Source organism: Psammomys obesus, unplaced genomic scaffold (assembly GCF_907164565.1).
Source record: "Psammomys obesus unplaced genomic scaffold, mPsaObe1.curated_primary_1811, whole genome shotgun sequence".
Taxonomy (NCBI): Eukaryota; Metazoa; Chordata; class Mammalia; order Rodentia; family Muridae; genus Psammomys; species Psammomys obesus.
The window spans coordinates 5,275,444-5,302,623 of record NW_026588752.1 but is presented as its reverse complement, the minus strand read 5'-3'; the positions used below and the strand labels follow the sequence as shown (position 1 = coordinate 5,302,623).

The 27,180-nt window shown below is 46.5% G+C and overlaps 3 protein-coding genes across 5 annotated transcripts in view; 2 read left to right on the top strand and 1 right to left on the bottom strand.

The window, feature by feature from the left end:
- Naa60 (N-alpha-acetyltransferase 60, NatF catalytic subunit) overlaps positions 1-11,282 on the top strand; it is a 34,130-nt gene extending 22,848 nt beyond the window's left edge. The window contains exons 3-8 of the mRNA XM_055604791.1: positions 2,023-2,138; positions 4,615-4,744; positions 7,678-7,774; positions 8,413-8,648; positions 9,622-9,977; positions 11,206-11,282. Of these exons, the coding sequence (XP_055460766.1) occupies positions 2,029-2,138; positions 4,615-4,744; positions 7,678-7,774; positions 8,413-8,648; positions 9,622-9,777 (729 nt within the window). The 5' untranslated portion in view covers positions 2,023-2,028 and the 3' untranslated portion in view covers positions 9,778-9,977; positions 11,206-11,282. The remainder of the gene's footprint in view (positions 1-2,022; positions 2,139-4,614; positions 4,745-7,677; positions 7,775-8,412; positions 8,649-9,621; positions 9,978-11,205) is intronic.
- Positions 11,283-13,375: 2,093 nt separating this feature from the next.
- On the bottom strand, positions 13,376-16,740 carry CUNH16orf90 (chromosome unknown C16orf90 homolog). Its single transcript, XM_055604376.1, has 5 exons — positions 16,709-16,740; positions 16,258-16,409; positions 15,185-15,262; positions 14,417-14,770; positions 13,376-13,872 (listed from the first exon to the last, which is right to left on the bottom strand). Exons 1-5 carry the CDS (start codon positions 16,738-16,740, stop codon positions 13,715-13,717), a joined length of 774 nt encoding a protein of 257 aa, XP_055460351.1. The 3' UTR covers positions 13,376-13,714.
- Positions 16,614-27,180, top strand: part of Cluap1 (clusterin associated protein 1) — a 29,912-nt gene continuing 19,345 nt past the window's right edge. For 2 of the 3 annotated variants that reach the window (XM_055604798.1, XM_055604797.1), the window contains exons 1-6: positions 16,614-16,760; positions 18,803-18,914; positions 20,944-21,028; positions 22,004-22,183; positions 24,931-25,026; positions 26,728-26,811. In XM_055604798.1, the coding sequence (XP_055460773.1) occupies positions 16,739-16,760; positions 18,803-18,914; positions 20,944-21,028; positions 22,004-22,183; positions 24,931-25,026; positions 26,728-26,811 (579 nt within the window). In that variant the 5' untranslated portion in view covers positions 16,614-16,738. Of the gene's footprint in view, positions 16,761-18,802; positions 18,943-20,943; positions 21,029-22,003; positions 22,184-24,930; positions 25,027-26,727; positions 26,812-27,180 lie in introns of those variants that run through there. The other variant, XM_055604799.1, reaches the window with a different exon arrangement.

Genomic DNA, 27,180 nt, shown 5'->3' with positions numbered 1-27,180 from the left:
TGGGAACAGATAGTTCTACGAGCAAGGTAGAAATCAGGCATGGTGTGTAGGAAAGGGATGTTGAGGAAAGCAGGCGGCAGCAGAAGCATGGACAGGCATCGTGGCAGCTGCAGGGGTATGATGAAGGTAAAGGAGGGGGCACATATCCTGTTTATGGCCTATCTAAGGGGAGTTTGCATGGAAGAGGCTGTTAACGAATGTCAGGGGAGTGTGCCTAGGCCAGGGAGACAGATGTGGAGCTGAGCTTGTAGACATTGCCAGCTTGTATCATAGTTTTCCATGACTCTAGTGGAGTTTTTAGAATCTTCCTGAGATCATGGCTGAGAAACTGAGGCACACAGCTGCCTTGAGGCCCAGGGATGCCAGGGTTGACACAGGATTGCTGTGATTCTACAAAAACAAAATCAAACAAGCCTCCTCACAAAAACTAAATCATTTAAAATAGAAACCAGAATACCTCACTCCTCGATGATTCAGCATGTGTCTCCTGAAGAAGAGCTTAACCTGTGAGACCCTACCTCATCTAAGAAAATAAACAGCTGTTGCATAATACCTTCCGTCTACCAGCCAGTACCTTCCATGCACATATATCACTGAAATGTTTTTATTTGATTTTTTTTTTATGGTACAAGTTTAGGCATTACATTTGGTCCTAGGTTACCTAGTCTCTCTTCATTTCGTTGTTTTGTTTTGTTGTTATTTCTCTCATGTACTTTTGTATCTTTAATGTGATTGGCCTTTTGAAGAGACCAGATGTCAAAGGTGACATGTCTGTCTGTTGGGTGTCACTGCCCTTGCTGTTTGTCCAGCACCCAGTGCAACCAGGGAGTCGGGTCTGAAGGCTGTGGTTAGGTCCAGGCACAGCAATTTTCAGAAGAGCCCTCAAAAGTCTTGGCCCCACTGGTCATAGCTAGAGGCACAGGACACTGGGGAGCCTGGCCTGATGGTGTGGGATCTCCTTGTGTGCACACACTAAGCTCTGGGCGCTGAGCACTTTGTTTGAATCCTTTCACCAGCCCCTCGGCAGCCCTCATCTGTTGGTCTCATACTCTTCGAGGAGTCTGCTGGGCTTGGAGATTTCCTCTTGAGAATCCACAGTGGTGACTCAGAGTCTGTCAACATTTCTACTTTCCTCTGGTGGTTGTTCTGTAAAAAAGTCCTTCTCCTCAGCCATGGGAGGTTAACTGCACAATTCCTCCCAGAAAGATAGAGTAAGTGGATAGTACTTTTCTTTTGAATTACCTGCTTCCAACTTAAGGAAAAAGAATTGGCTGGTTTTCCTTTTGGTAGACTTCACTTGACTTCTACTGGCTCAGTCTACAGAGTGAGTTCCAGCCCAGCCTGGAAAACTTAGGGAGACCTTGTCTCAAACTAAAACAGGGCTGGGAGCATAGCTTGGTGCTAGTGTGTTTGCCTAGCATGCATAAATCCATGGGTGTGATCCTCAGCACCCCCCTTCCTTTAAATCATTAGCATCTGGTTATTCTCAGCATCTCAAAGTTTCTCTTGCTAGGCAGGGAGGAGAAGCAGTGAGTGCCCTGCCCCACTGGTGGTGAAGCCATTACCATTTGCCCTGAGTGTCTGATCATTTACTGGCTTGGACCCACCAGGCTGCTTGAAAGGGGCTGCTGAACCCAAAGGACTTTCTTTGACACTGAGCCAAAGTCAGACTTTTTTTTTTTTTTTTTTTTTTTGCCTCCTGCAGGTGAAGGAACAGCAGTTAAGGGATAAAAGATCAGCCAGGCAGGAGCTGTGGTCATTCCTGGGGGAAAGCTGAAGGGTGGGTGCCGTTCAAGCAAAGAGGAGAGAGACATAGAGCAGAGGTGGTAACCTCTTCTCCATCACAGGAGAGAGGCATAGAGCAGAGGTAGTGATCTCTTCGTCATCTGCAGAGCGCCATGCAACCACAGGGGCATTCTCTCCATCACGGGAAGCTCTGCCCACCTCACCCACCTCCTGGGTTAGTTCACAGGAGGAACAGGTAAGCAAGCCTCCAGGTGATGCTGTCTCCTCTCCCTGCAGGTGTGAATGACAGAGGTGGTACCCTCCAGCGCCCTCAGTGAGGTCAGTCTGCGCCTCCTGTGCCACGATGACATAGACACTGTGAAGCAGCTGTGTGGCGACTGGTTCCCCATTGAGTGAGTGTTGGGCACTGTGTCTCCAGTGCCTGGGAGAGGACCATGATGGTTCAGAGTTGCTATCTAAAGTTGGCCAACTAGGCAGTGAACCGTATTTGTCTGCTGCTCAAGAGGTTCTGCTGAGAAATTTTGCTTAAAAATCTGTCTAATGCTGCATGTCCTCGGGTAATTTAGGAGCAACTTCAATGTAAGAAATTGGTTAGATATATTAGGATATGCATATGTAAAATGCAATGTTGCTGGTGTGCATATGCCTAGAATACTAGAATTCAGGAAGTGGAAGCAGGAAAAGGTCAGGAGTTAAAAGGCAGCCTGAACCACATAGTAAGTTTGAAGCCAGCTTGGGCTGTATGAGAGATCCTGTCTTTCAAAGGGTTATGAGTTGCCCAGGAACAGAAATCTGTTAAAGAATTTATTTACTGACAGAAAGTTACTTTCATTTCTTCCTCTTTCTTTTACCAAATACTAAGTGAAAGTACTACAGAGAACGGTGTGTACCACAGTCAGCCTTCATTTAAAAATATGCATAGAGTAAAAGCTTCTACACGCTGCACAGGAAGGTGATAGTACTTTGCCCTTCATGAGAATCATCGCCAACACTGTTCTTAATAAGGAAAAGGTTTGCAGGAGAGAAATGAGTACCAGATTTATTTGACCTGCGTCTTCTATCATGGAAGCCTTCAGATTAAGGATGGAAATGCCCTTGGCAAATTCTCCATTTCTGTGCTTAGGTTCAGTGAAGCATGGACTGTCATGCAGAGATGATTGGACAGAGAGTGTTATCTGCTCCTAATGGGTTGAAGGTGGAGGACACCGTGAGGCCTGTAGTCAGGCTCCCCATGGGCTCTGTGACAGCCCCTCTCTGTAGGCATTGAGCATTTCTGGGATGAGGAGGCTGTTAGTTTTATCATTGCTGTGGCCAAAATGCCTGATGCAAACAGCTTACAGATGACAGGGTTTAGCTTCAGAGGTTTCAGGACATTGTTTTAGGGGGCGCTTGAGGGGGCAACCCACATTACAGTGGACAGGGAGTAGAGGGACGTAGTAACTGGGAGGGCCACAAGGAAGCTGTTGCCCCCTAAGGGCATGTCCTCAGGGACCTACTTCCTCCAAGCCCTGCCTTCCACAGTTCTGCACTTCCCAGTAGCCTGCAGTGCCCAGTGCAGTTTGAATCTGTCAGTGCCTTCACAGACACCCGGAAATGTATTGTGCTGATCTCGGGGGCACTTCTCAGTCTAACTAAGCTGACAATCAGTGGTATCAACAGTGGTGTCAGATCTACTGTGAGACAAGACAGGACAGAGAATTTCTTCATGGCCACCTTTTACACCAAGAATCCCATTGGCCTTGGAAGAAAGGGATTCTGCTGGTTTCTGTGGGCCATACTGGAGTAGAAGTAGTTGAGGTTATATGGCTTGTGTTAGGGGAGAGAATGAAAGACAAGAGGCAGATCTGAGAGGTTCTCTTGTGGACCTTCACTGTGGGGATCACTTGCCCCCAAAGTACTGCTAAATTAAGTACTTTCAGCAGTTTGAGGTGGAGTGGAATTTTAGCACCTGTGGATCCCTTTGTTTTTGCTTACCTTATTTCTAGATTAGTGTATGATATGAAAAAAACAGGGTTTTTGTTTGTTTGTTTAAGTGAGAAAGACAGACACAAACTTTGAAACATAAAAGCTAAGCAAGGTCCTTTATGTCATTGGTATTTCCTGAGTCCTGGTCTTATACTTGTGCTCCATGCCAGCAGAAAAAGTAGGGCACATTTCCCCCAACCCCTCTGCATCTCTGCTGATGTAGAAATTGCCAGCTTCTTAGGAATGTGGGCTAACAGTACTTTATAACCTATCCTTCAAGTTAGAATCCCAGTACTGAGAAGTAACCCCAGGAAATAAGAACAGAAATGAGGCCCTGCTCAGGACTGTGGGGTTGTTTAGAGCCACATTGAGTTTTCAGCCTTAGTCACGTGTTGTGTCCCTACCCATGCTCGAAAGGTACTGTAAACCCTAGTGCACGTAGCCGTGAACTTTGGCTCTTCCTTGAATCACCTTGTCCAGTCTTCAGTGCCAGAAAGTCTCACAGAGGACCGTTTGCAGCAGTCAGGTCTCGCCGTCCTTCATAGCATCCTAGGAATTGAACTCAAGTTTTGAGGCTTAGCTGTAAGCACCTGCACCTACCGAACCATCTCAGCAGCCCTCACAGAATTCCTCATAGATGAGCCAAGTGTTCATGGTCTCTGAGGGCCCTGAGGTCTCGGCTCACACTGAGGAGCAGGCTGCCTGTGCCATCCCTCCAGAAACTATTCTGTGGGGACAGTTTCATTGGAGGTTTTCCCGCTTTCATATATCTTTTACATAAAAAGTTCCCATGTGGACAGATAGCTTCTTTGAGAAGATAGCTGTGAGGCTCCTGGAGACTGTAAGTGATAGGCAGGGCAACCAGAGCTCCTATGACTCACCCGAGTGTGCTCTCTCCCTCAGGTACCCAGACTCATGGTATCGTGACATCACATCCAACAAGAAGTTCTTCTCCCTTGCCGCAACCTACAGAGGCGCCATTGTGGGAATGATAGTAGCAGAAATAAAGAATAGGACCAAAATACATAAAGAGGTTTGTCTGTGGCATCTGGAAGGGGTGTTGCATTGGGGTCACATTACCAGCTCTTGCCTATGTCTCAGCATCTTATGAGCTGAGGAATCAGAGCAGCAAATGACACTCATATCCAGTTGGTTTCTCTGTATATAGGTGTAAATACATGGACTTTTCCCCTAAAGGTTTACTTACTATTCTTTAACTGTGTGCATGTATGTCTATGGGGGTATATACTCACAAAAACCAAAGGGGATCCCCCCGGCGCTAGAGTCATAGATGGTTGTGAGCTGCCACTATTAAACTCAGGTCCTCTGCAAGAGCAGTACAGGTTCTTAACTGCTGAACTATTTCTCCAGCCCCAATGGCATACATTTTGTTCACGGACTAAAAGAAATAATGAAAAGACCTGCAGTGGACAAAGATGGCCATTTTGAAATAGGAGCAAGCAGAAGGAACACGTCGGGAATCTGCCCCCTTGCTCTGTGACAAGAAGATGCCTGTGATTTGTGCTGTTGGAACTTGTCAAAGAAGCTCCAATATTGCTGTATTTTGTTGAGGGAAATGCTAGGTCTCAGTCAGGGATTACTGAAGAATATATTTCTTTTCACCTAATTTTATGAACCATTCAAAGACTTACCTACCTCAGCACCCTCAAGGATTTGGGCAACAGCTTGCAGTGCAGGCTGTAGACCACCGCTGTAAACCTGTGTTCTCTCTGTGGTTGTCTACAGTGAGAAGTGTCCTGGGAATTTCGGTCATAGCACTGAGACAACATTTACCACAGTAAGGAAAGGCAGTCTTATCAACCAGCAATGGATTTGTTTATGTTTTTGTTATGGTTTTGTTTTGTTTTTGTATTTCTTCAGAAATAGGGTTTTACAGTGTATTAGCTGGCCTGAAACTCAGATCCACATGCCTCTGCCTTTCAAGTTCTAGATTCCAAGATGTGTGCCCCACATCCAGTGTGCTTGAGGTTGTTTCTTTAAAAGTGAAGGAAGTGAGGCGTGGTGGCAGAGTACTTGCTAATATACAGCAAGCCCTGGGTCCCATTCCTAGAGAAAGAGGAAGAAACATCTCTTCCTAAGAACCCAGACACTGAAGGTTGCCCAACTTGGCATATGCTTATATCTTGGCACAGTGTTTGGTTGGTTTGGTTTTGTTCTTTGTCTAGCCAGCTTCTTCCGGGACCACTGCCTCACGTTGTTCATTGCTCAGGACAGAGAGAAAGCAAGGGTCAGTACCCCTTAGAGCTTCCTTTTTATATTGGATACTGTTTCTTGTTTCTTCATGCTCCCTCCCTGGGATGTTTTCCTAGTGATTGTCCACTTCCCTAATGGTCTCTTGATTGTGTTTACCCTTTCCACAGACTTGTGGACCCTTCTCTGTCTAGCTCTTTGGCTAGCATCATAGTGTTAACTGGAGCAGTGAGTTTATCCCCTCCCCACGTTTGCTGTGTCAAGGTCACTGTCTTAGGGAGTGCTGCCAGGCAGGGAGTGGGGAGCAAGTCCTGGCCTGGCCCAGGCCTAACATATGGGAGCCACTTGGTAAATGGGAAGCAGAAAAGCCAAGTCTCCTGGTGTCCTTTCTTGGAAGGGAAAAACCTACACATGGCAGATATTTCTTGTTCTTAAGAGCTTGGAATAACATGAGACCCTCATGCTGAGAGTCTTGACTCTCTCATGAGGCATTTTTGTCCAAAACAAGAGACACACATGGAGTACCCTACTGTAGTACATCTCAGTGTGGGCTCTGCCCGGCACGCAGCAGAGCAGGGTGGATAACTATCTAAACTGCTCTTCATGGTCACTGGGACAGCATGCTTTTATAAACCTGGAAAGCTTTGCACCTGGGCTGGCAAGATGGCTCAGCAGTAACCCCGACAGGCTGAGTTCAGTTCCCAACACCCACATGGAGGAGGAGAGAACCAACTTCCAGCGTTGCCTTCTGAGCGATGTTGCACACGCATGCTCACCGGACACACAAGTACATGTAATACAGCTTTTCACTTGTCCACTGCCTCACATCATGGCGACCGTGTCACTGCTTGTTGACAACCTTTTTCTTTTGGGATCAGACCAATGGCCTTAGGTATGCCAGACATACACTCTCTCGTTTAGCTGCATCTCACTCCCAGCCATCATCTTCTTACAAACTGTAGTGCTGCTTCTGGCATACAGTAGCAGTCGACCATCCTAAGAAGCTCCTCGTTGGTGTTTCACTGTAGAAGCATTCTGCCATCAGGGCCTAAACGCTCTTGTTTCTGTCGGTCAGTGGGGGTGTTGTGAGTGGCGATTAATATTTACTATTGATAAATCTTTTAGGAATGCTGCTGTTAGTCCTAAACAGCTGTATACCCAAATCACCACACAGAGACTGGGATTATTTAATTAACCTAGAACACAATGCTGGGCAATAGTTACTCCACCCTAAACCTCCAAGCCCTCATAGTTTCCTAACATTTAGATTCACCCATTATACTTGATTTTAGTGAAATCTTAGGTCCAGTTCATTCTCCGTGTCTTTACAGAACCTCTGTTCCTGCCTCTGTTTTCCCAGCCTCTGCCCTCTCTCCTCCTCTGCCTCCCACCTTCCTGTCCTCTGGCTCCTCCATATCTTCCTGCTTCCTTTCCATTGTGCAACATTGTGGCGGTTACTTTATTTTGGCATGTTTATACAAAGTTGAGACAGGTGATGCTTAGAATAAGTATCAAAATGCAATGTTCGGATTGAAACCAGAGAGTGGGGGAGAGAAATCAGCATTTGAATGAACAAGGGTAAAGTGTATACATTCCAAAAGAATATTATACCAACAGGGTGTCTTTTGTTCTTTATTCTGCTGCTTCCCACCTTGTGACTTCACATCTCAGGATATAGACAGTGGACACATAGAACCCAGATAGGTTCTGCCTTGAACCTGTGTACCCTGACTTTGTCTCTAACTTTCTCTTTAGGATGGAGATATTCTAGCCTCCAGCTTCTCTGTGGACACACAAGTTGCATACATTTTAAGTCTTGGAGTGGTGAAAGAATTCAGAAAACACGGCATAGGTAAGAGCAAGAAGCTCATGGTTTAAACCACCCCTCCCTCCAACCAGTAACACCCCCTGTCCCGGGTGTTCTGAGGTCTTCACCTCGCAGAGGCCCCTTATTCTCTTCTTTCTTGTCCCTATTTGGGGACAGACCCTGTCCTCCTAGTGTGTCTCCCTAGGACAACTTCCGGCAGGCATAGACCGCCCTTATCTCACCTGATGCCAATCAAAGTCATGTGTATTGGCAAGGTGTTTTCAGTTCAGAATAAGAAACAGATGAAGAAACAGCACCTTCCAGCATTCATCAGACAGTATGTCATCAAGTTCTCACTCTACCATAAGTCAGGGTGTAGCAGTCCTATTTTCAGCCCAGGTTTATCTTTTCTACACTCTCTGGGTCCTGGTTTACACTTTCTGCAGTTTGAAAAGTTGGTGAGTGTCTACTAGAGACCCAGAGCACCTCCAGGGCACACCTGTGGCCTACAGTAGTGAGCAGTTCATGGGCTTTGTCTGATCTCTTAGGGCTTTGACAGTGGGAGTTAACCAGAGGCTGGTTTCAGACCTGGGAGGATAGCTCTTTAGACTCCTGCAGAAGTCATGGCTTCTTCTGTGTTCTCTTAACTGCCCTGGTGGGAAACCTTCATCTCCTTTCCTCAGGTTCCCTTTTACTAGAAAGTTTAAAGGATCATATTTCAACCACCGCCCAGGACCACTGCAAAGCCATCTACCTGCATGTTCTCACCACCAACAATACAGCAATAAACTTCTATGAAAACAGAGACTTTAGGCAGCATCACTATCTGCCCTATTACTACTCCATTCGAGGGGTCCTCAAAGATGGCTTCACCTATGTCCTCTACATCAATGGCGGTCACCCTCCCTGGACCATCTTATATCCTTTACTGCTGGAAGAAAGTGGGAGATGGCTTTATGGTTTCCTGGCTAGAGGGCTAGAAGAACCAGAGAGTTAGCTGGAACTGTGATTACCTTCGGGTGACAGTCACTGGCTTCGCTTGCAGCATTGTTCCTTGACTAGTTCAAGGTATGGGAGGTTGTGTGCACCTGATTGGTGGCATACACTAGGAAAGCTGCACTCCCTGGCAACTTGAGCCCAGCAGCAAGGTTAGGTTTTAACTCTTTGGGCCCAGTATTGATTCATCTACTCAAGAAATGTGGAAAGTGTCCTGTTCTAGGGGTTAGTAGAAACACAGCAGATAAAAGCCCCACCCTGTGCAGCCAAGAAAGTAAACAGAGAAGGGAAGAAAGTAAACAATGGCAGAAGAACAGAGTTCGGACCTTCCTTGTGGGGTTGTATGATACAAGGTGTATTCCACCCACCCCCAATTCTCTCCTCTAATGAAGTCCGTGTTAGGTGGGAGGGAAACTAGATGTCCTAGCAGTTACCAGGGGGTAACAGGTCAAAATATGCCACATGTGCCTGTGTGTGTTTTAAAGAAGTGATTCATTTTAGAGAAGTGAAACAAGACAAGTGACTCGACTCCATAGGCCTAGCTCAAATGAAATCAGGCACATCTGGGCATTCAGGAGTTAGTACTGCAGGAACATCTGCTTGTTGGGGTAGGCTCTGTACCTCTGGAGAACACTTGTCATGTGGATCCTGCCTAGGGCTTTGGTAAGCACCTGGTGCTTGTCCTGTATGGCTTTACTGTGCATTATTTCCCAAATTAATGGTCCATTTAATGAGCCTTTCTAGTATTCTCTAGGGCTTAATAGGTCCTTGGCCTCCAGGGGAGTGCATTGTGCCATGTGGGTAGAGTATGATGACTGGGGGGTCATTGATCAGACCCCAAGGGGCAGGCAAGGCTGATGGGGGCCCGTGGGGAATCTTCCTTGACAGAGTCCACAGACTACATCCAGCACCTGGGCTCCGCACTGGCCAACCTGAGCCCCTGCTCCATCCCACACAGGATCTACCGCCAGGCCCACAGCCTGCTCTGCAGCTTTCTGCCATGGTCCAGCATCTCCACCAAAGGTGGCATTGAGTACAGCCGTACCATGTAATGCCATTGGGTCAGCTTCCACCAGTCCCCTGTCCTCAGCACTCTGTGGAGCCTGTTTTCCTGTCTGACTGACTTCTGCTATCCTTTGTGAGGAGCGGGTGGCCACCTGCCAGCCCATCAGCCTGCCCCAATTGCAGGCCCGGTGCTATGCTGGCTCAGGAGCAGAGTGTATGAGCAGTATGCCTAGTCGGTCATCAACAGGTAGGAGCAGATGGTAGGACCTGGGGAGTCTGGTGCTTGTTGCAACAAGAAGTCTCTAGGCAAGGTACCTATGAGTGAGTTCACTGGAGTCCAGAAGCTTTTTGAAGAGCAAGGGACCAAAGTCCTCAAACCACTTGCCAGAATTCTTTTTACTCCCTGGAGTGTGTGTGTGTGTGTGTGTGTGTGTGTGTGTGTGTGTGTGTGTGCGTGCGCGCGCGCGTGCGCGCGCGCGGGCGCGCGTGTGCATGCACTTTGTGGAGCATAGAGCTCAACATGAGGTATCTTCCTCAATTATTGTTCACCTCACTTTGGAGACAGGGTTTCTCATGGAACCTGTAGCTCAGTGATTTAACTGGACTGGCTAATGAGCCTAAGAGATCCTCTTGTCTCTGTCTCCCTGGCTGCTAATCCAGGCTTTTTATATGGGTGCTAGAGATCGAACTCAGGACCTTGTGTTTACAAAGCAGTCACTTTTCCAACTCTCCAGCCCCTAAGTGGATTTCTTTTTAAGAAGAAATGTTTTTATCGTTCAAGAATTAGAGGGCACTGGATTCTCTGGAACTAGAGGTATAGGCAGTTATGCCATGTAAATGCTGGGAACTGAACCCATGCCTTCTGGAAAGAGCAGCAAATGCTCTTAGCCACTGAGCCATCTCCATCTTCCAAGGCCCTGAACAGATTTTTTTGTTGTTAAAATGATGGATTTGCATGATTCAAACATTGGGAAGGTGGCCCCACTTGTTCGGCTTCACCTTACAGGAGGCACCCCATGATCTGTGACCCGTGCCTGCTGCTGCTCCTAATTCTCCCCGGACCTCCCCTCTGACAACAGTGCTGTCGCCAGTGCATCTCTGTGTGGCATGCTCGAGCCCTGCATGGGCCCGTGCTGACAGCTTGTAAATGAAGAGAAGATTCTGCTTGGAGGCAGCCATTTTGGTTGCCGAGAGCTGGAATCCCAGGCCAAGAGAACAGAATTGCAGAACTGGAAGAGGCTTGGGTGCTGCAGTGACCATCCACATAGAGGCTTGATAAACATTCAGATGTGACTCCAGCAGTTGCTTGTATTTGTGTAAAGTCTCAGGGGAGCCTGGTGGCCATTGATAAGACTGAGGGCTGGAGAAGGCATCATGCTTTGGTATACCCTGGCTCAACTAAATCCCATAGACCAGATGGTGAGGTGGGTGAGCATCCTGCAATGCCTTCATGTGCCCTGCTCTCTTCCCCGCAGGCTCTCCTTCCTGCTTCTGGAAACCGCTCCCACCTGGAACCCTTGTCCTGCTTTTATGCACTGGCACCACCCAATGGCCTGGCAGGTGTGGGGAAGGGCTTTCAGGCCTCTCCTCTGCCTCCTAACTCCTTCAGCTCTTTCCTACAAGATGGACTGAACTTGGCTGAAAAAATGTGGATACCTTTGACCCTGAAGACACAGGAACCTTAGAATAAAGAGGCACAGCAAAGAGAATGTCAGGTTTTTGTATAGGAATGCCCTAAGGAAGCTTAGACAGTGGAAGCAGCTCTACCTCCTCCACAAAAGGCTGGCTGGAGACTGGGGACAGGGGCTGCCCCTGCAAGAGAACGGAAGGCTTCAAGAATCAGCCCTCTCCATAGACAGTTCCCTGTTGCTCAGTGGCTTCCTACTGTCCAGAAGGACCATCTTGCCTGTTGAATCCTGGCATGCTCCGCATACCTGACCTACACTGGGAGCTGGGCCAAGGACAGGTAGCTGTTGGCTTCTGGGTGCCTTCCCTGTTCATCCTAGAAGCTGAAACTTCAAGGCCTGGCCAAATGCAGACAGGAGGAGGCTGAGCTCTACATTGGGCATTGCTGCTGCTGTGGACCCTCGGGACCCGGCCTGGGGAGCAGAGGGCAGTTGGTGCCTGTGGTCCTTCAGCCTCTAAGGCAGAGGCTCTGTCGGTACCATGAATTGTGCTTGTAGCATACATCTCAAGTTTCCAGCATTCCTTCTCTTGTGCCCCCAAATGTGTATTGTCAATGGTCCTGCCCAGGATTGCTGCAGTGTTACAGGAGCCCTTGCAGGGTGTCCTCAGAGCCACTCACTGTGCCAGACTGAGGAGGAACGCTTCGTTGACAGGCCTCATTACAGAGTGCTTCCCTCCCTCAGCATCTCCTGGCTCAGGGCTCTCAGGCTTTAGAGCCACCAAGGCTGCCTAGCCTCAGAGAGGAAAGGGTCCTCACAAAGGAAGGCCAAGGCAGGAAAAGCATCCCTCTTCCTCAGCAGAACTGGCCAGTAGGTGGCCAGTGTCCTGAGTGGATTCAGTTGTGTGCAGAGGCCCCAGCCCCGCTTCCCCTCCCTTTTCAGTTAGTGGTGATCATGTGATTTTCATTTCTGCCCTGTGTGATCAAGGAAGAGTCTTCCAGAAGGTTCTGACTTGGACATTCATAAATCCAACTCAAAGGCCTCAATGTCCCCCCTCCCGTTCTGTAATTACTGCAGTGCCCAGCCCAGTGTTGAACAAATTGTAGTGTGTAGTCTCATTATAAACAAATAAATACTTTCACTAGTCTCATCCTGTCTCTTCACATTGTGTGCTTTGCCTCTGTGGGATAGGACTGTGGGGTTGGGAGCTTGCTTGCCATCTTCTTGATGGCCCAACGTGCAGGCAACTGTCCTACAGAGGGGTGTGAACTTGGTGCAGGTTTCTGCTGCTGAAAGCAGCAACTGGGCTGCTTCTTAAAGGTCCTTAGCAGGTCAGCTGGCTCTCAGCTTTGAACTAAGACCTGGTCCAAGTGGGCAGCTGTATAGGTCTCTTCACCAACTCTGCTGCCCCGCCCCCACTGCCATGTAGCTTAGAGAAGGTGCCCAGGGTAACCCAGGCACATGGTCAGCAGAGGCTTTGGCCCTGTGTGCAACCAGAGTATATCCCTGGTGGATGCTGGATGTTGTCTGGAGACAATTCGGTGGTCACAGCCTAGACCTTTGGCATTATTGGGAGACCACAGAACATCCTCCCGGGCACAGGAGGAGGCCTACAACAAAGCCTTAATCCAGCCCCAACTACTAACAAACACCTGAGGTCTTCAACACCAGGAACCTGAAATCTAGTCCAGTTGGAAGGACACCTGGGAACACCAGTTCCCAGTTGGCTCCTATGGGGCCATAGATTCATCTAAAACCATGGCGACAGTGTGGGGTCCAAGGCCAACATGGCTCCCATAGTTGGTTCCCTCTTTAAACCAATCCCACATTTCACCCCTTTGCTCTTGGAATGCCATGCCCTATGTTTAGGCCTATTGAGACCTTGTTTGCTTTCTAGAGCTACCGGGCAGCAGCTCCTCATACACAAAACTTTCCCGGACCTGGCTCCTGACATACCCCCAGGAAATCTCTCTGGGATTGGTGTTGAGTGGATTGACTTAAAAACAAGCAGACAAGAAGGTGCAGGCCGTGGCTTTTACTGAGATTATACCTGAGGACTCCCTGGCCTCTCAGGAACCCGATTCTCTGCTCGGCCTGGCTTCCCAGGTACAAGTGGCTGACCGGAGTTTGGGAAGGCTGCAAGGGCACGGGCATGCTTCCATTTCTTCTGTCCCTCCATTTCCTCCTCCCTCCCTCCTCATACTTTCCCCAGACTAGCCCTGGTCTGGTGCTGGGCAACTATGGGGGCCATCTCAGTGGGGAGGGCTGCTGCTGGGACTGAGCCCTTCCTCAGTAAACCTGGCCTCCTCCTCTTCGGCCATCCTTCCCCTACTGTCCCCAGCCCTGGCACTTTGGCTCCTTATGTCCTCTCCAAGGGCCCAGAGCGGGTTCTCTTGCACAAGGGACACATGGTCTCCTCCAAGGCTCTCCAGGACCTCTTGGGCCTGAGTCCCAAGCCCTCAGGGGGACCAGACTGGGAGGGGACACCCTTGGCTGGGTCCATGCTGGAACTGGAAGCTGAGGAAAAAGGAAAGAGAAGTCACTCAGAGGGACCCAATCTGAAACCTTGGGTCCTTAGACCTTATAACCTTCAAGACAATTAACTGAAAGGCTTGGTTGGTACTCCCTTGAAAGAACTAGTGAGGGTGAGAAAGGGATGTCAGTGGGTCAAGCTTGAAATGTCATGTATCCTAAAATGAAAGAACTGAGACAGTCCAAGGTCCATCAAAATAGTGAGGGTAGGAACCCGGAACTCTTAGCCCCAGATGTCCTCTGCCTTACACCTCCTCCCGAGAGGCCTTTTGCTCTGGTCCAGTTGCATACTTCCACCCTTGAGATATCACAGGACTCTGTGCACATCCTTGTTTTAAATCAGTAGTGGGCCACACGGATAGAAAAGCTAAACAAGATCTTGGCCCCTGGAGCATGACGTTACTTTAGTGTGTCTTGGCCACTGTGTCCTTTCCTAGTTCTTGGCAGAAGGCTAGGGAATGCAAAAGGCCATTTGGGTTCCCTTAAGTTTTCTTTCATGTCTCCAGTCCTGCCTTAACAGCACTCTCACCTGTATTTCCCAGGCTGTCCCTGGGCAGTTGGGCTTCCAGAAGGGCTGAGCAATGGCTGTTACCTGGACCCAGGGTCCTCTGTGGCAGGTCCAGGGGCCAGGCCGAGCCTTCTGGCCGTGGCAGGCTGCCCCCAGCCATGAGCCGGCCTAGCCAGTGGCTTCCACATTGGCCAGCGGGCTGCATGTGGCCTGGCAGGTAGAGAGCCAGGCTCCGGAGGTGACGCAATCGGAAGTTCTTGGGCTTGCTTCCCTGGGCACCAGGGCCCTGCTGCTGCTGGGCCCCCAGCCCTCCCTCATAGATGTTGGGTGGTGTGTCAGGGTGGCTGGGACGTCCTGGGGCCCAGCTCACTGCATCTGCAAGAGAGAGAGCAGGAGGGTGGTGCAACTGGGGAAAATGCAGCTCATGTGATAGGCTCCACCTCCAGGCCGTCCAGCCTCAGTTCTTGTCTATTCCCACGACTCTCTGCTCCCCAATCAGAGGGGCCTAAGAAGTCTAGGACTTTGGCTCCAAGACCCTGTTCAGCACTTCAAACCTTTTTTGTGCCCTCTACCTCAGAAAGCGTATGTGGGTGCCAGTATAAGCGCAGTGGGTACAAGAGCACGACTGGCCCAGTCATACAGCCTAGATCAAGAGTCACTCCCCTCCCAAGCATGCACGTCCCTGGGATCTCCCCAGTAGCTTTGGGCCCAGGATGGGACAGGGTGGCATCTGTGCTGCCGCTCCGCCCAGGCACCTTCTCTTATTCGAAGCTCAGAGAATGCACAGACCAAGGCTTCCATGGAGGGCCAGTATGGTGGGGGAGGAGTGGCCAGGCCTTGTGTGCAGCAGGATCTGCTCTCCCCAGCCTTAGGGGTGGGTCTGCAGGTCTCCCAGGCAACTGGTCCTTATGATGTCACAGTATGGACTCTAGTCTTCCTGGGACCCCTAGTTAGGAGAGGACGGTATCAGGTCAGGGGCAGGGTGGGAGGTAGGGCAAGGGAAGGGGCCAGAAACTTAGGATAAAGTCACTGGTCCCCAGATTCAGCCAAGCCACATAAAACAAGTTTAGCTTTGGCATGCTGAAGAGTCCTTCTCCAGGGTGATTTTTTTTTTTATTTTTTTTTATTTTTATTTTTTTAGGGGCCTCGGTTTCCTCATCTGTGGTTTAGAGAATGAGAGTTTAGAATACAAACCTGGAGAGATCTGAATCATACTGAGAAGGTGGTTAGACAATTAGATGGTTAGACAACCATCTAATTGTCCATTTTCTCCTAAGTTGTTAGGTAGTGTGTGGATAATGTCAGGGTTTTGTTTTGTTTGTTTTTTGTTTTCTTGTTCATGTGGACAAACTGGAAACTCTTGTTGGTGGAAAGAGAAAACTATATCTACTTTGGGATCTTAACTCCATCAAAAAACTTTTCATGTTTCCTAACCAAAAAAAAAAAAAAAAAAAAAATTTAGCTCTAGGTTTGACATCTAGGTTTACAAACCATTGTTTTTGTATATAGATACTAGCGGAGTTTCATTTACTTCTGTGGGTCGCTCATTGTTCCAAAACCATTTAATGCAAAGACTATTCTCTGTTCAAATGCATAGTCCCCTATGTTAGACTGGCCACAAACGTGTGGCCCTATTACACACACTATAAATCCTTAAGTATCTATTCCTGATCTGTACCACAAATGTCCAGCGCCTACCTATCTTGGGACTTTGCCTTCCTCTTCGCCTACCCTTCTTGGCTCAGCTCTTCTCTCCCTAGCCCTTTTTTTGTCCCTGTTGTCCTCGACTCGTAGCCGTCACCAGGGAGGGTTCCTTGCTGAGCCTGGGCTGACGCCCCGCGCACTCCCAACTCAGAATTAACCAGTTTCCAGGACAACCTCTGGCGCACGGCTCTGGGCACCGATTTCCGGCCTGTCGTGAAGATTGACTAGCTGTGCGCGCACGAAACCCCTCCGGGTGTAGCCCTGGAATTCTTCGTTCCCATCGTTCTGCGGATACTTTATGCGGCTTCGACTGCGGAGTTTAGCTGGAGACTCAGCCACTTAAGGTGATAGCGATCTCTCTATAAGGTGAGGCATTGGAAGCCACAACCGCACCGGAGCCAAAAGCGTCCAATGAATGGTTATGATGCTGCGCAGCTCGCAAGGTGCGAGGCGCCACCTGCTGGCCTGTGTCCTGCACATGCGCACACCACTCCTCTTTGCTTTCCGTCTTGTTTGGGCCTGACCGCACGCTGTCCTAGTGCCCAGCGGGTTGCTATAGAGACCGGCGAGCGCTGGGCCTGGGAACTCTAAAGAGACGTGCAGCCGTACCCCAAGTGGACTCCTGGGGACCAGAGCACCATGTCTTTCCGCGACCTCCGCAGTAAGGCTACACTCGGCTTTCCTGTGGGCTTCCCAGATGCTCGGGGCTCCCCTGCCGGACTCCTTCCTAAGCCTCAGGCCCGTCAGGCTGGTGGTCCCCAGACCAGCCAGGGGCTGACAGAACTTTCCAGCACCTTTGGAAAGTTCTGTCGGTCACTGGCCGCGTGTGGCTAGAATACTTGGAATCTGTCTCGAGCGGCTGAGGAGCTGATTGTTTAATTTTACCTCATTTTATCTCAGTTTGGCACAGCCACCTTCGCAGCCGCGTTTGAAAGGTCATGAAGACTTCCTCTGTGTTTGTAGAAAGAACCAATAAAACCGAGGAGGCGAATGGATGAATGGCCATTGCTGCTAGGTTTTTTGTTAATTTCCGAGGGTTTGTTGTTGTTTTGTCTTTTACAATCTGTCACATGCTGTTCTCTGTGTGGGCATTATTTCGTTTACTCCTAGGCAGTTCGAATGCCCTGTGCCCAGAGAGGAGGAAACAGGCAGCAAGAGGTTAAAGTAATTTGGACAAGTAATGGCTAGAACGAGCAGCTTTGGAGTTTGAATCCAGGTTTTCTGAACGCTAAATACTGAGCAGAGAACTTTGCGGGAGAATGGAGAAGTGGACTAATAATATTCATTACTGCTCTTTGGGGGAAACATCTGTTCCATTTCACTCTTATTATTCCTGGTTTTAACTCCAAGAGAAGTAGCTAGAAAGAGTGACAGGACTGTGTGACCCAGAATCTGGCTTCAGTTGCTGAAGAGTAGCAGCTACTAGGAATGTCTTCTGGGATTTGAGGATATTTGAATGTGTAATGGTGGCTGTCCCACATAGTTTTTGACTTTGCTAGGATCATTGAATAGCGATGTACCGGAAAGAGTGTTTAAGAAGAGTATTTCAGAATGTTTACCTTAGATAAATGCTGTATAGTTGTGTAATGCATGAGACTGTCCCCATTTAACAGTGGAGAACTTGACAGCTACTGCTTAGCTGAAGGAAGTGTTTAGGCAAAGCCTGACTTAGGGGAAAAGCTCTTACTTATTTTCTACCATCTCTCTTTTCCAAGGTCTTCCAAGGTCTGGTGCAATATGTTCTGCTTTATTGTCCAATTAGAATAGTCAATAAGACATTTTAATAGCTGTCTTCAATAAGCACCAGTAGACATTACATAACCATAGCCAGGAAACATGTTCAAGATCTCAGCATATTATGGAACTCAGAAATGTTGGTCATGTTCATTTTTTCTTTTCTTTTTCCTTTTTGTTTTGTTTTTGGTTTTGAAGAGAAGGTTTTTCCTGTGTAACAACATCTCTAGCTGACCTGGAACTTGCTTTGTAGATGAAGTTGGCCTCAAACTCACAGAGATCCTTCTACTTCTGCCTCTTGAGTTCTGGGATTATAGGTGTGCACCACAAAGCCCGCCTTTGTGTTCATCTCTGAATATCACTTTCTTCATTTTTACTTTCTCCTGTCTTTCAAGCAGTGTCGCTTTTTTTCAGGTATTCACAATACTGCTGTTTACTAATCTGCTTTTACAGTAAATCTAAATGCTGTGTATAGTTCAACCATTCTCTTAAAATTTCTCTGCATATGAGGTAACCGATCTTTGAAACTTATGTCATGAGAACCATATGTGCTCACCTTGGAAAAAAAAAAGTTTAATCTTGATCTTCATCCTACCCTAGGCATTCCCTTGAATTACCAGTATCAAAATTTTTTTCTCATGATGTTTTATGAGGTTAGGTAGTTTTTATTTTGAATAGTAAAGAGGCAGCTATCAAAGAGAAATTAAAGCCTCAGCTAGCACCTGAGCCTTATTTTCCTGAAGAAAATTTCCTCCCATTGAACGTTAAATGTTTTTCAAGTGTTGGATAAGATCTTGTTTCTTATCTCCCTTTTCTTTCCTCGCTAAAGTTGCTGGACTCAGCATCTAGAGCTTCACTAAGTTGGGAAGAGCCAACAAGAAGGGAAAGCAGAAAGAATACGATTAACTACTTTACAAAAGGAGTTGCGGCTTGACGAGGGCTGATGGAATTGTGTTCTATCTTGGACAGATTTCACAGAGATGATGAGAGCCTTGGGATACCCACGACACATTTCAATGGAGAATTTCCGCACACCCAACTTTGGGCTTGTCTCTGAAGTGCTTCTGTGGCTTGTGAAAAGGTTAGAATGCACTTTATTCACACTCAGCGTGAGTAGTTGTTTTCATTCATTAGCTAACTGGAAACTGTTATGATGTAAAAGAATATAGCGCAGTCTGCACAGGATGAACTTAGTTGTAATTTTTGGAGAGTTGCCAGGCATGATGGCGCAAGTAGCTCTCTGTTAGTTCAGGGTCAACCTGACCTACATGCCACGTTCCAGCCTAGCCAGGGCACATAGTGAGAGACCCTGTCTCAAATTTTTAAAAAATGAAAGAAAGAAATCAGCAGAGTTTAAGAACATAGAGGGAGATTACTGTTCTCATTAGAGAGCAGGTACAGGCTCCACTTCAGCCCCTCCCACAAAATGACAGGGACCTTCTTGCACACTTAGGATATTCTGCATTAGAAATATCGTAGACATGGCTGGGGAGCTAGCTCCAAGTTTAAGAGCATGGATTGCTCTTTCAGAGGACCTGATTTGATTCCAGCACTCATGTTGCGGGGCTCACAATGCCAACCCCAGCTCTAGGAGGATCTTACACCTATAACCTCAGCGGCCACTGGCACTCATGTGCACATACTTACACACACACCCACACATACACGCAATTAAAAATAAACATAAATCTAAAACAAGAAATAACGTAGATTTCTATTGTGTTAAAAGTCTTATCTAATTAGGATTGGCAACCTTTTGTGTTAGGAACCAGATAGTAAATATTGTGTGTGTTGTTATACATAAAATCAATCTACATGAGATGTCTGTTGAATATTCTGAAGTTACAGGCAGTCGTGAGCCATCTGACATTGGTGCTAGGAACTGAAGACGGGTGCTCTGGAAGAACAGTATATGTTCTTTAACCACTAAGCCACCTCTCCAATCCCTTGTCTTTGCTTTTAAAACTTAAAAACTATTTTTTTAAATTTCTGTTTATTTACCTTATAACCCAAGGGTGCCCCTCCCTTCTTTCCTTACAGTCCCCACTTGCCTTCCTTCCCCCTTCCCCTCACCCCTTCCCTCTCAGAAAAGGGGGCCCCCTCCCCAGCACATCATGTCACATCAGGACTGAGCATATCCTCATCCCCTGAGGCCAGGCAAGGCAGAGCTGCCAAGGGAAGTGGTCCAAAAGCAGGCATTAGAGAGGCCCCTCCATTTGCCGGGCACCCATGTAAAGCCCAAGCTGCCCACTGGCCACATGTGCGCAGGGACTAAAAATGATTTTTATCTTTCAGGGAGCCTTGGTGAAGTATCAGTAAACCAAAGTAATTTCAACAACTCTGCCACTTCTTAAAATGAATGATTTAGCCCTAGTGTCGTGTCTTGTGCTATCAGCCTAAGCACAGTCTTGCTTATTTTCATAAAAGTTGGAAGTCTGAGGTAGATTTAGTTTATAACCTGGGTCCCATACTTGGTTTGTTTACACTTATTGCTATGTGTGCATGCATGTGTCACGTGTCACGTTATGAGTGTGGAGATGAGAGGACAACATTGCTGAGTTGGTCATCTCCTCTTATCTTTATGCAGGCTGTGGGGGTTGACTGAGGTTTCCAGGTTTATACAACAAGCCCCTTTACCTGCTCAGCATATGTGTATGGATTCATGCTAACCACAGCATACATGTGGAGGTTACAGAACAGCTTGTAGTTGGTTCTCCTCTTGCGCTCTGTAAGTCCTAGAGGTCGAACTCCGATTGCGAGGCTTGGTAGTAGTCCTGTTTACCCACTGAGCCATCATGTGGTCTAAGTCACTGTATCTCCGTTGTGGGTTGGACTTGCTCCCTGGGTATTCTGTTTGCGTGGAAACTTCTGCTTAATTGTATTGCCTTGGAAGGCCAGAGAGCCCCATGTTAGCTATAGTCAGTCACCCACCTTCTGTTCTATGCAGCTCTGGCTGTCCTGGACTTGCTTGGTAGACCAAGCTGGCCTCGAACTCACAGAGATCCTCCTGCCACTGCTTCCTGAGTGCTGAGGTTACAGGTATGTGCCACCACACCTGACTTTGAGAGACTTTGTGTTGGATTGGCTCATGCTTGTTTTCTTTCTGGTAGGTATGAGCCGCAGACTGACATCCCTCCAGACATTGAGACCGAACAAGACCGAGTTTTCTTCATTAAGGCAATTGCCCAGTTCATGGTTAGTTGACAGTTATTTTATGGACTTATCAAATAAATTAGAAAAAAATGAATCCTAGTTGGGACTATTTTTGAACTATGTACTTTCTAAAACCATTCCATGGCTAGGTTTCTTTGGAACCACTTGACCACAGTGTGTTTATTTGTCTTTTTGACCCATTACTTGTATGGTTTTACTTGTTTATTTTTGGATAACAAAAAAAAAAAAAAAAATTTTAGATCATGAACTTATACAGAGTAAAATGACTTTTTGCCTTGTCTGGCCTGGCCTGAGTTACAAGCATAATAACTGCTACTTTTAATTGATTCCAGAGTTTGTTTATATATATTTTAGCAAGTAATAATGATATATATAATATGTAAATAACAACATACATATATACACCCTTTTATAGACGCTGTGTAGCATCTTGCTTTCTTCACTCAATGGTATGTTTTGTAGAACTTTTCAAATCCATATAGAATTTCCTCTCTTACACTTAAGTTACTATTGCTTGTTGTTATTCACATAGGTATTTAGGTAGTTTACAACCTTTCCTGTTTGAAACAATTCTGTAATGAATAGCCTGTGGTTTCCATTTCCTATGTGAGTTTATGCTTAGAGTAGTTCTTAGAATTGGAACTACTGGGTCAAAGATATATGCATTTGTAGTTTTGGTGTCTTTTCCCAGGTTGCTCTTTATCACAATATGGGACACCTACAATATTTTATTTTTTTAAGGATAATTATTTATCCTTAATTACTGAGTTGTGTCAGTTTCTGGCAGAGACATTTTTAGGTTACCTATATGGGATTTGGACTGTTCCTGAAAAGGGCCTTTGACTTGGAAGCAGGGTGTGCTGGTGCACACTTCTAATTCCATTACTTAAAGGATAAGACGGGAGAATCGAGAGTCTGAATCTAGCCTGAACAGCTACATAGTGTCAGGCCAGCATGGGTTATATAGTAAGACCCTGTCTGTCTGTCTCAAAACAGGCCACAAAGGCACATATCAAACTCAACACTAAGAAACTTTATCAAGCAGATGGGTATGCCGTGAAAGAGCTGCTGAAGATCACATCCGTCCTCTACAATGCTATGAAGACCAAAGGGATGGAGGGCTCTAAAGTAGGAGAGGAAGACATCAGCAAATTCAAGTTTGATCTTGGCTCTAAGGTAAGGGTGATGAAGTTTTTGGCTAGGAAATGTTTATTTCTCAAACTTGGCACTAGAGTATGTCTAACTTGCTCACTACTTTCCTTGTTGGCTGACTGAGGAGAGTTTTTCATCTTGTTAGTATTGGGATGAAAGCAAAACTCAAAATAAATCCACTTGTTTTAAAGCCTAATTTTAGCAGATTGTGTTCAGACACTGAGGATACGGGTATAAACAGAAAGGTCAGAAATCCTGGGTTCCTTTGGCGTAGTAGTTGGAGGACTCAGAGATGAACAACAATGATAAAACCATGGAAGGTCTGATGCAGCCAGTGCCTCGGAGTGCAGCAGAGCAGTGTGGGATGGAATGTGCTGAGGGGCAGGGCCGTTACACATAGTGCCTTCAGAGGGGCCTCCAGGTATGATGACTTCTTGGCAGAAGTGAGAGGGACAGCCCAGGCCATGAGTGAGAATGGGGGCTAATGTCCCGAGATGACAAATGCTTTGTATGTTGGAAGAAAAGAGAGGAAGCCCTCTGTGGAAGTAAAGAGGGGAGTATAAACCCTCTGGCCTCAGAAAAGCCTTTGACTTTTCCTCTGGGTTGGGAAATGGGGTTTCAGCAGAGATGTATAAGTTTTGAACCTCCTCTTAGCCAAACAAGGTGGCAGGCACCTGTCTTCTGAGCTGCACGGGAGACGGAGGCCGAATGATCGTTGAGTCCAGGAGTTGTAGGCCAGCGCTGAGAATTAGAAAGTCCCCTCTCAGAAAAGGCAGGGGCTGGGGATTTAGTGCTATGGAGGAACTCACTCAGCCCTGAGCTGCCCGGTCGCTGAGCTGTTACTCAGTTACCGTGGTGGTATACCCAGACTTCAGGCTAGAGGAAATAGCAACTGCTCATTTCATCTCTGCCCATGAGATGGGCATCTATCCATCTCGGACCTGAGTCTGGAAGTTTCCACAGACCTGAGATGGGAGAAGGATCAAGAATGGAAAATGAAGCCGAGGCAGTGACAACACACACCTGTAATCCGAGCACTTAAGAAGCAGAGCAGGCACATCTCTGTGAGTTCGAGGCCAGTCTGGTCTATAGTGAGTTTCAGGACAGCCAGGGCTACACAGGGAAACCTTGTCATTAAAAAAAGCAAAAAACAAAAGAAAAGGATGGAAACTACTAGGTTACTGTGTTAGGATGGAAAATGTGTCTCTAGGCCTTTCTCATATCTTGCCATAAAAAGGCCTCAGCAGAAGCAACTAAAGAGGTTCTCAGCCCAAGGCTCAAATGGGAAACAGATGAATGAAAAACAAAAATTCTCAGATAGGAATACACATTAATCTTGGAGCTCTTCTCTCTGGGGCCCCAGAGAAAGCACTGTGATTATTATGCTTGAGCCAGAGCTCACAACTGAAGTTCAGACATTATTAAAAGTTAATTTATGTGTGTGCATACACAGTGTCACAGTAGACAAGAAGGTCAGAGGTCAGTCTGAGAATTGATTCTCTCCTTCCATCACATAGATCCTTGTCATCAGTGGCAAACACCTTTTACCACATGAGCTATCTGACCAGCCCAGAATCAGAAATACCTTGATGGTAATTTTTATGGGTTTGGATATGAGTTGAGGTAGATGAGATGACATGAGATCCTCAAGTCATGTTGCCAGACTTGATGTAATGATGTTCTAGGACTGCATCTGGCCTGTATTCTTTGGGAGCCACTGGTGGAACTGGCTAACATAATTAAGAAAATGAGCTCTAACATTATCTAATTTTTAAGTAACTGAAAGGTGAAAATAGCCAGTGTGACTAGTGAAAATTTTGTTCTGAGTTTGACTGTAGACATTAAGTTTATAAGTTCCTTTGGATGTCCAAGTGGAGATGTCTAGCAAGAGTTTGTATGTGATGCTGAAGCTGGAGTTAGAAGGCATCAACATGCAGGGGATTAAAACCATGGGTTATAAGTATCTGTGAGGAAGGAGATGCCAGAGACTGAGAAAGAAATGGGTGTGCTTGATGCTAGGCAAGCAGGCAGGAAAAGCAGGTAGAACAGGAGAGTGGTACCCTGGGTCTTATGAAGAGAAGCTAGAACTGTAGGGGTTCCTCAGAGCAGGACCAAAAGAGAGAATTAAGAATTGTTGCTGGGAGGTTGAAGTAAAGAGAGAAGGTAAGGGTTACTTGTTCAAGAGGGGGAGGGAGAACAAGGATGCCTCCTTGGAAATTTAACGTATTGAAGGAGGAAGAGGATATGCACACCCTAAAAACGTCTGAATGCTGAGAGTTGTTAACGTCATCTTCCTGGCAGTGGGAGCCCAGGAGATTTTAAGTGCTTACTGAAGTTGGCTTCCCGGAGCTTCATAGCAACTCCTTGAAGGAGAGTCTAAGGCATTGGCCTTGGGATGGCACGGTAGAATGTCTCTCAGGTGCCCCTTTGATCATTCTATTAGCGACCTAGTCCAAATAGGAAGCATGTCAGCTTTTTGTTGTTTATACCTCCTAGTTGTGAATTCAGTTTGACTTTGCAGTCAAACTGTATTTTTTTTATATTCAGTTTGGATTTCTGAGAGACCAGGTGTCCTGAAATTGGTCCCATTTGAACTTTGTCAGTGTTTCCTAAGTTGGTGTCCTGGGTTCTGTTCTACAATAGTAAATAGGGCTGCTAAAACATGTGCCCTGTAGTTATATACCTGCCTGAAGGAAGTGATTGAGGTTGACAGAGGGGCAGCTGAATGCCTATTGAAAAATGAGGGTCTTTATTTGCAATTTCCCTTCCAGATTGCAGATCTGAAAGCAGCCAGACAACTTGCTTCTGAAATCACTGCCAAGGGAGCATCTCTGTATGACTTGCTGGGAAAAGAGGTTGAGCTGAGGGTGAGTAGTGTTCAGTTAAGGAAGGAGAACTGTCTTTGCTTCTTGTCCTGTCATTCTTCCAGTTTAGACTCACCTGTACGGAGTGAGTGGGCTACTGTATGGGAAACTGGTGTAGCGTATGAACCTTTTCCTGATTCTACTGGATACTGGCCCACTGGTTTTAACCTTTTCTTTTTTTTAATTAAAAATGTTTTTCATACAATGTATTTTAATCAAAGGGGAAACCTTTTTTAAACTCTCCCAGATCCTCAATCTCTTATACACCCAACTCTATGTTGGTTTTTTTTTTTTCTTTCTTTAAAAAAAAAAAAGAAAAAAAGCATGGAGTCCATTTTGTGTTGGCCAACTGCTCATGAGCGTGAGGCTTGCCCTAGAGTGTGGTTAATATCCAGTGGCCCTCCATTAAGAAAACTGATTTTCTTTCTCCTGACAGCCATCAATTGCAAATAGCTCCTTGGTTAGGAGTAGGACTTTGAATGCTGTGATTGTTAATATCTTTATTTTTAGCCTCTAGGTCAGAATTGGCAAATGTATGATGTGAGGCTGTGACTTTCTCCTTTGCCTCTTCTCGGCATTGCTCTCAACAGTGTACCTCTCGCTCCATGGCTCCCAGAACTCACTGTCCCCAGATGTACCCTGAGTTCTTTATTAAACCGCTTTCATGCTGATGTCACTGTTGTGGAGTATGATCTAGGCATTAGAGTTTCAAGGCTTTCCCAGGTGATTATAACATAAGCGTTTGTGGCCAGTGATCTAGGCAGCACTTTGAGACAATGTTCCTATGAAATTTAACTTACTGTACAGTGCCAGTCATACAGCCTGCACCATCTGCTCCATTTAAAGTGACTGTTAAGCATGGTTCCTGAAATTTGCATCAGGATTCTGACAGAACAGCAGTTTGGGAACCACAGGGTTAAGAAGAAAAGTACTACTGAATCCTTCTGTGTACTCACTGAAGCGGTTAAGCATGCATTCTCCATCTAACGTTTCCTACTTTAAACATTTCCTTTCCTTACTTTCTCTCAAGAATGTCAGCCTTCCTTGCCCTCTCACTGTTTCAGCATCCACTGTAACGCTAGCTTTACCTAGCTTCCATTTCTGCTCTGGGGGTGAGCACAAGTGGAAGGCACAAACAGCAAGTTGTGCTGTGCTTAGTTTTTTTGTTTGTTTGTTTGTTTTGGTGGGGGAGTGGAGGGTTACCCATGAAATTTAGAAATAAAGGTAATGGACATTGGTTTAAGGTTTGCCAGGGGCACATGGGCCTTGAGCTGAAAATGAAGACTTGCAGTCTGAGGAGAGCCCAGGCAGGCAGTAGAGGGCATTTATAGAAGGGGACAGTGATGGGAATGTTTTGCACACAGATGGACACTATTGCAAAATGTTACTTTTATTTTCTTATGTGTCAGAGATTGCATTCCAGCATTCCAGGCTTGCACGTGCTGAGCCATAGTCTACCACTGAGTTAAACTTTGGTGAATTATTGTGACATAAGTGTCTCACATACTTTGCGGGACATTAGTGGGCATGAAGGTGTGCATCTGTAATCCCAGCAGTTGCGGAGTCTGAGGATGTGGGGAGGGGATTATGAGTTCAAGCACATCGGAGGAAACATAACAAGGCTCTCAAGAAGAATTGGAATTAATTGAAATTAAAAACTGAGCTCCCTGTCTCAAAATGTGTACGTAATTTTATTTCTCCTAGGAACTAAGAACAGAAGCCATTGCTAGACCTCTAGAAATAAATGAGACTGAAAAAGTGATGAGAATTGCAATAAAAGATATTTTGGTAAGAGTATATTGCTTTTATTTCTTGGTTTTGCATCTGGGACTCAAAAAATATGATTTTCTGTGTGCACCAGATAGAGTAAGAGGGGCCTAGAAACAAGAGGTCCTTCAGGAGAAACTTAGAGGATATTTTAGGATTCCGACATTAAGGCTATACTTTTTCTCCAATAAGTAAAAATAATTTTACTAAATTACTGTGACACACACCTTTGATTTCAATGCTCAGGAGGCAGAGGCAGGTGGATCTCTGAGTTCAAGGCCAGCCTGGTCTGCAAATCGAGTTCCAGGACAGCCAGAGCTACAGAAAAATACTGTATCTCAACACACACACACACACACACACACACACACACACACACACACACACACA

What these genes read in the sequence shown, in the direction of transcription:
- CUNH16orf90 (XM_055604376.1), bottom strand. Translation starts at nt 16,740, where the DNA reads ATGGTGCTCTGGTCCCCAGGAGTCCACTTGGG. An exon ending in TCCCCAGGAGTCCACTTGGG is followed by an intron (nt 16,410 to 16,708) that starts GTACGGCTGCAC and finishes TAAACTCCGCAG; the next exon opens with TCGAAGCCGCATAAAGTATC. An exon ending in GGACAGCCTGGGAAATACAG is followed by an intron (nt 13,873 to 14,416) that starts GTGAGAGTGCTG and finishes CTTTTTCCTCAG; the next exon opens with CTTCCAGTTCCAGCATGGAC.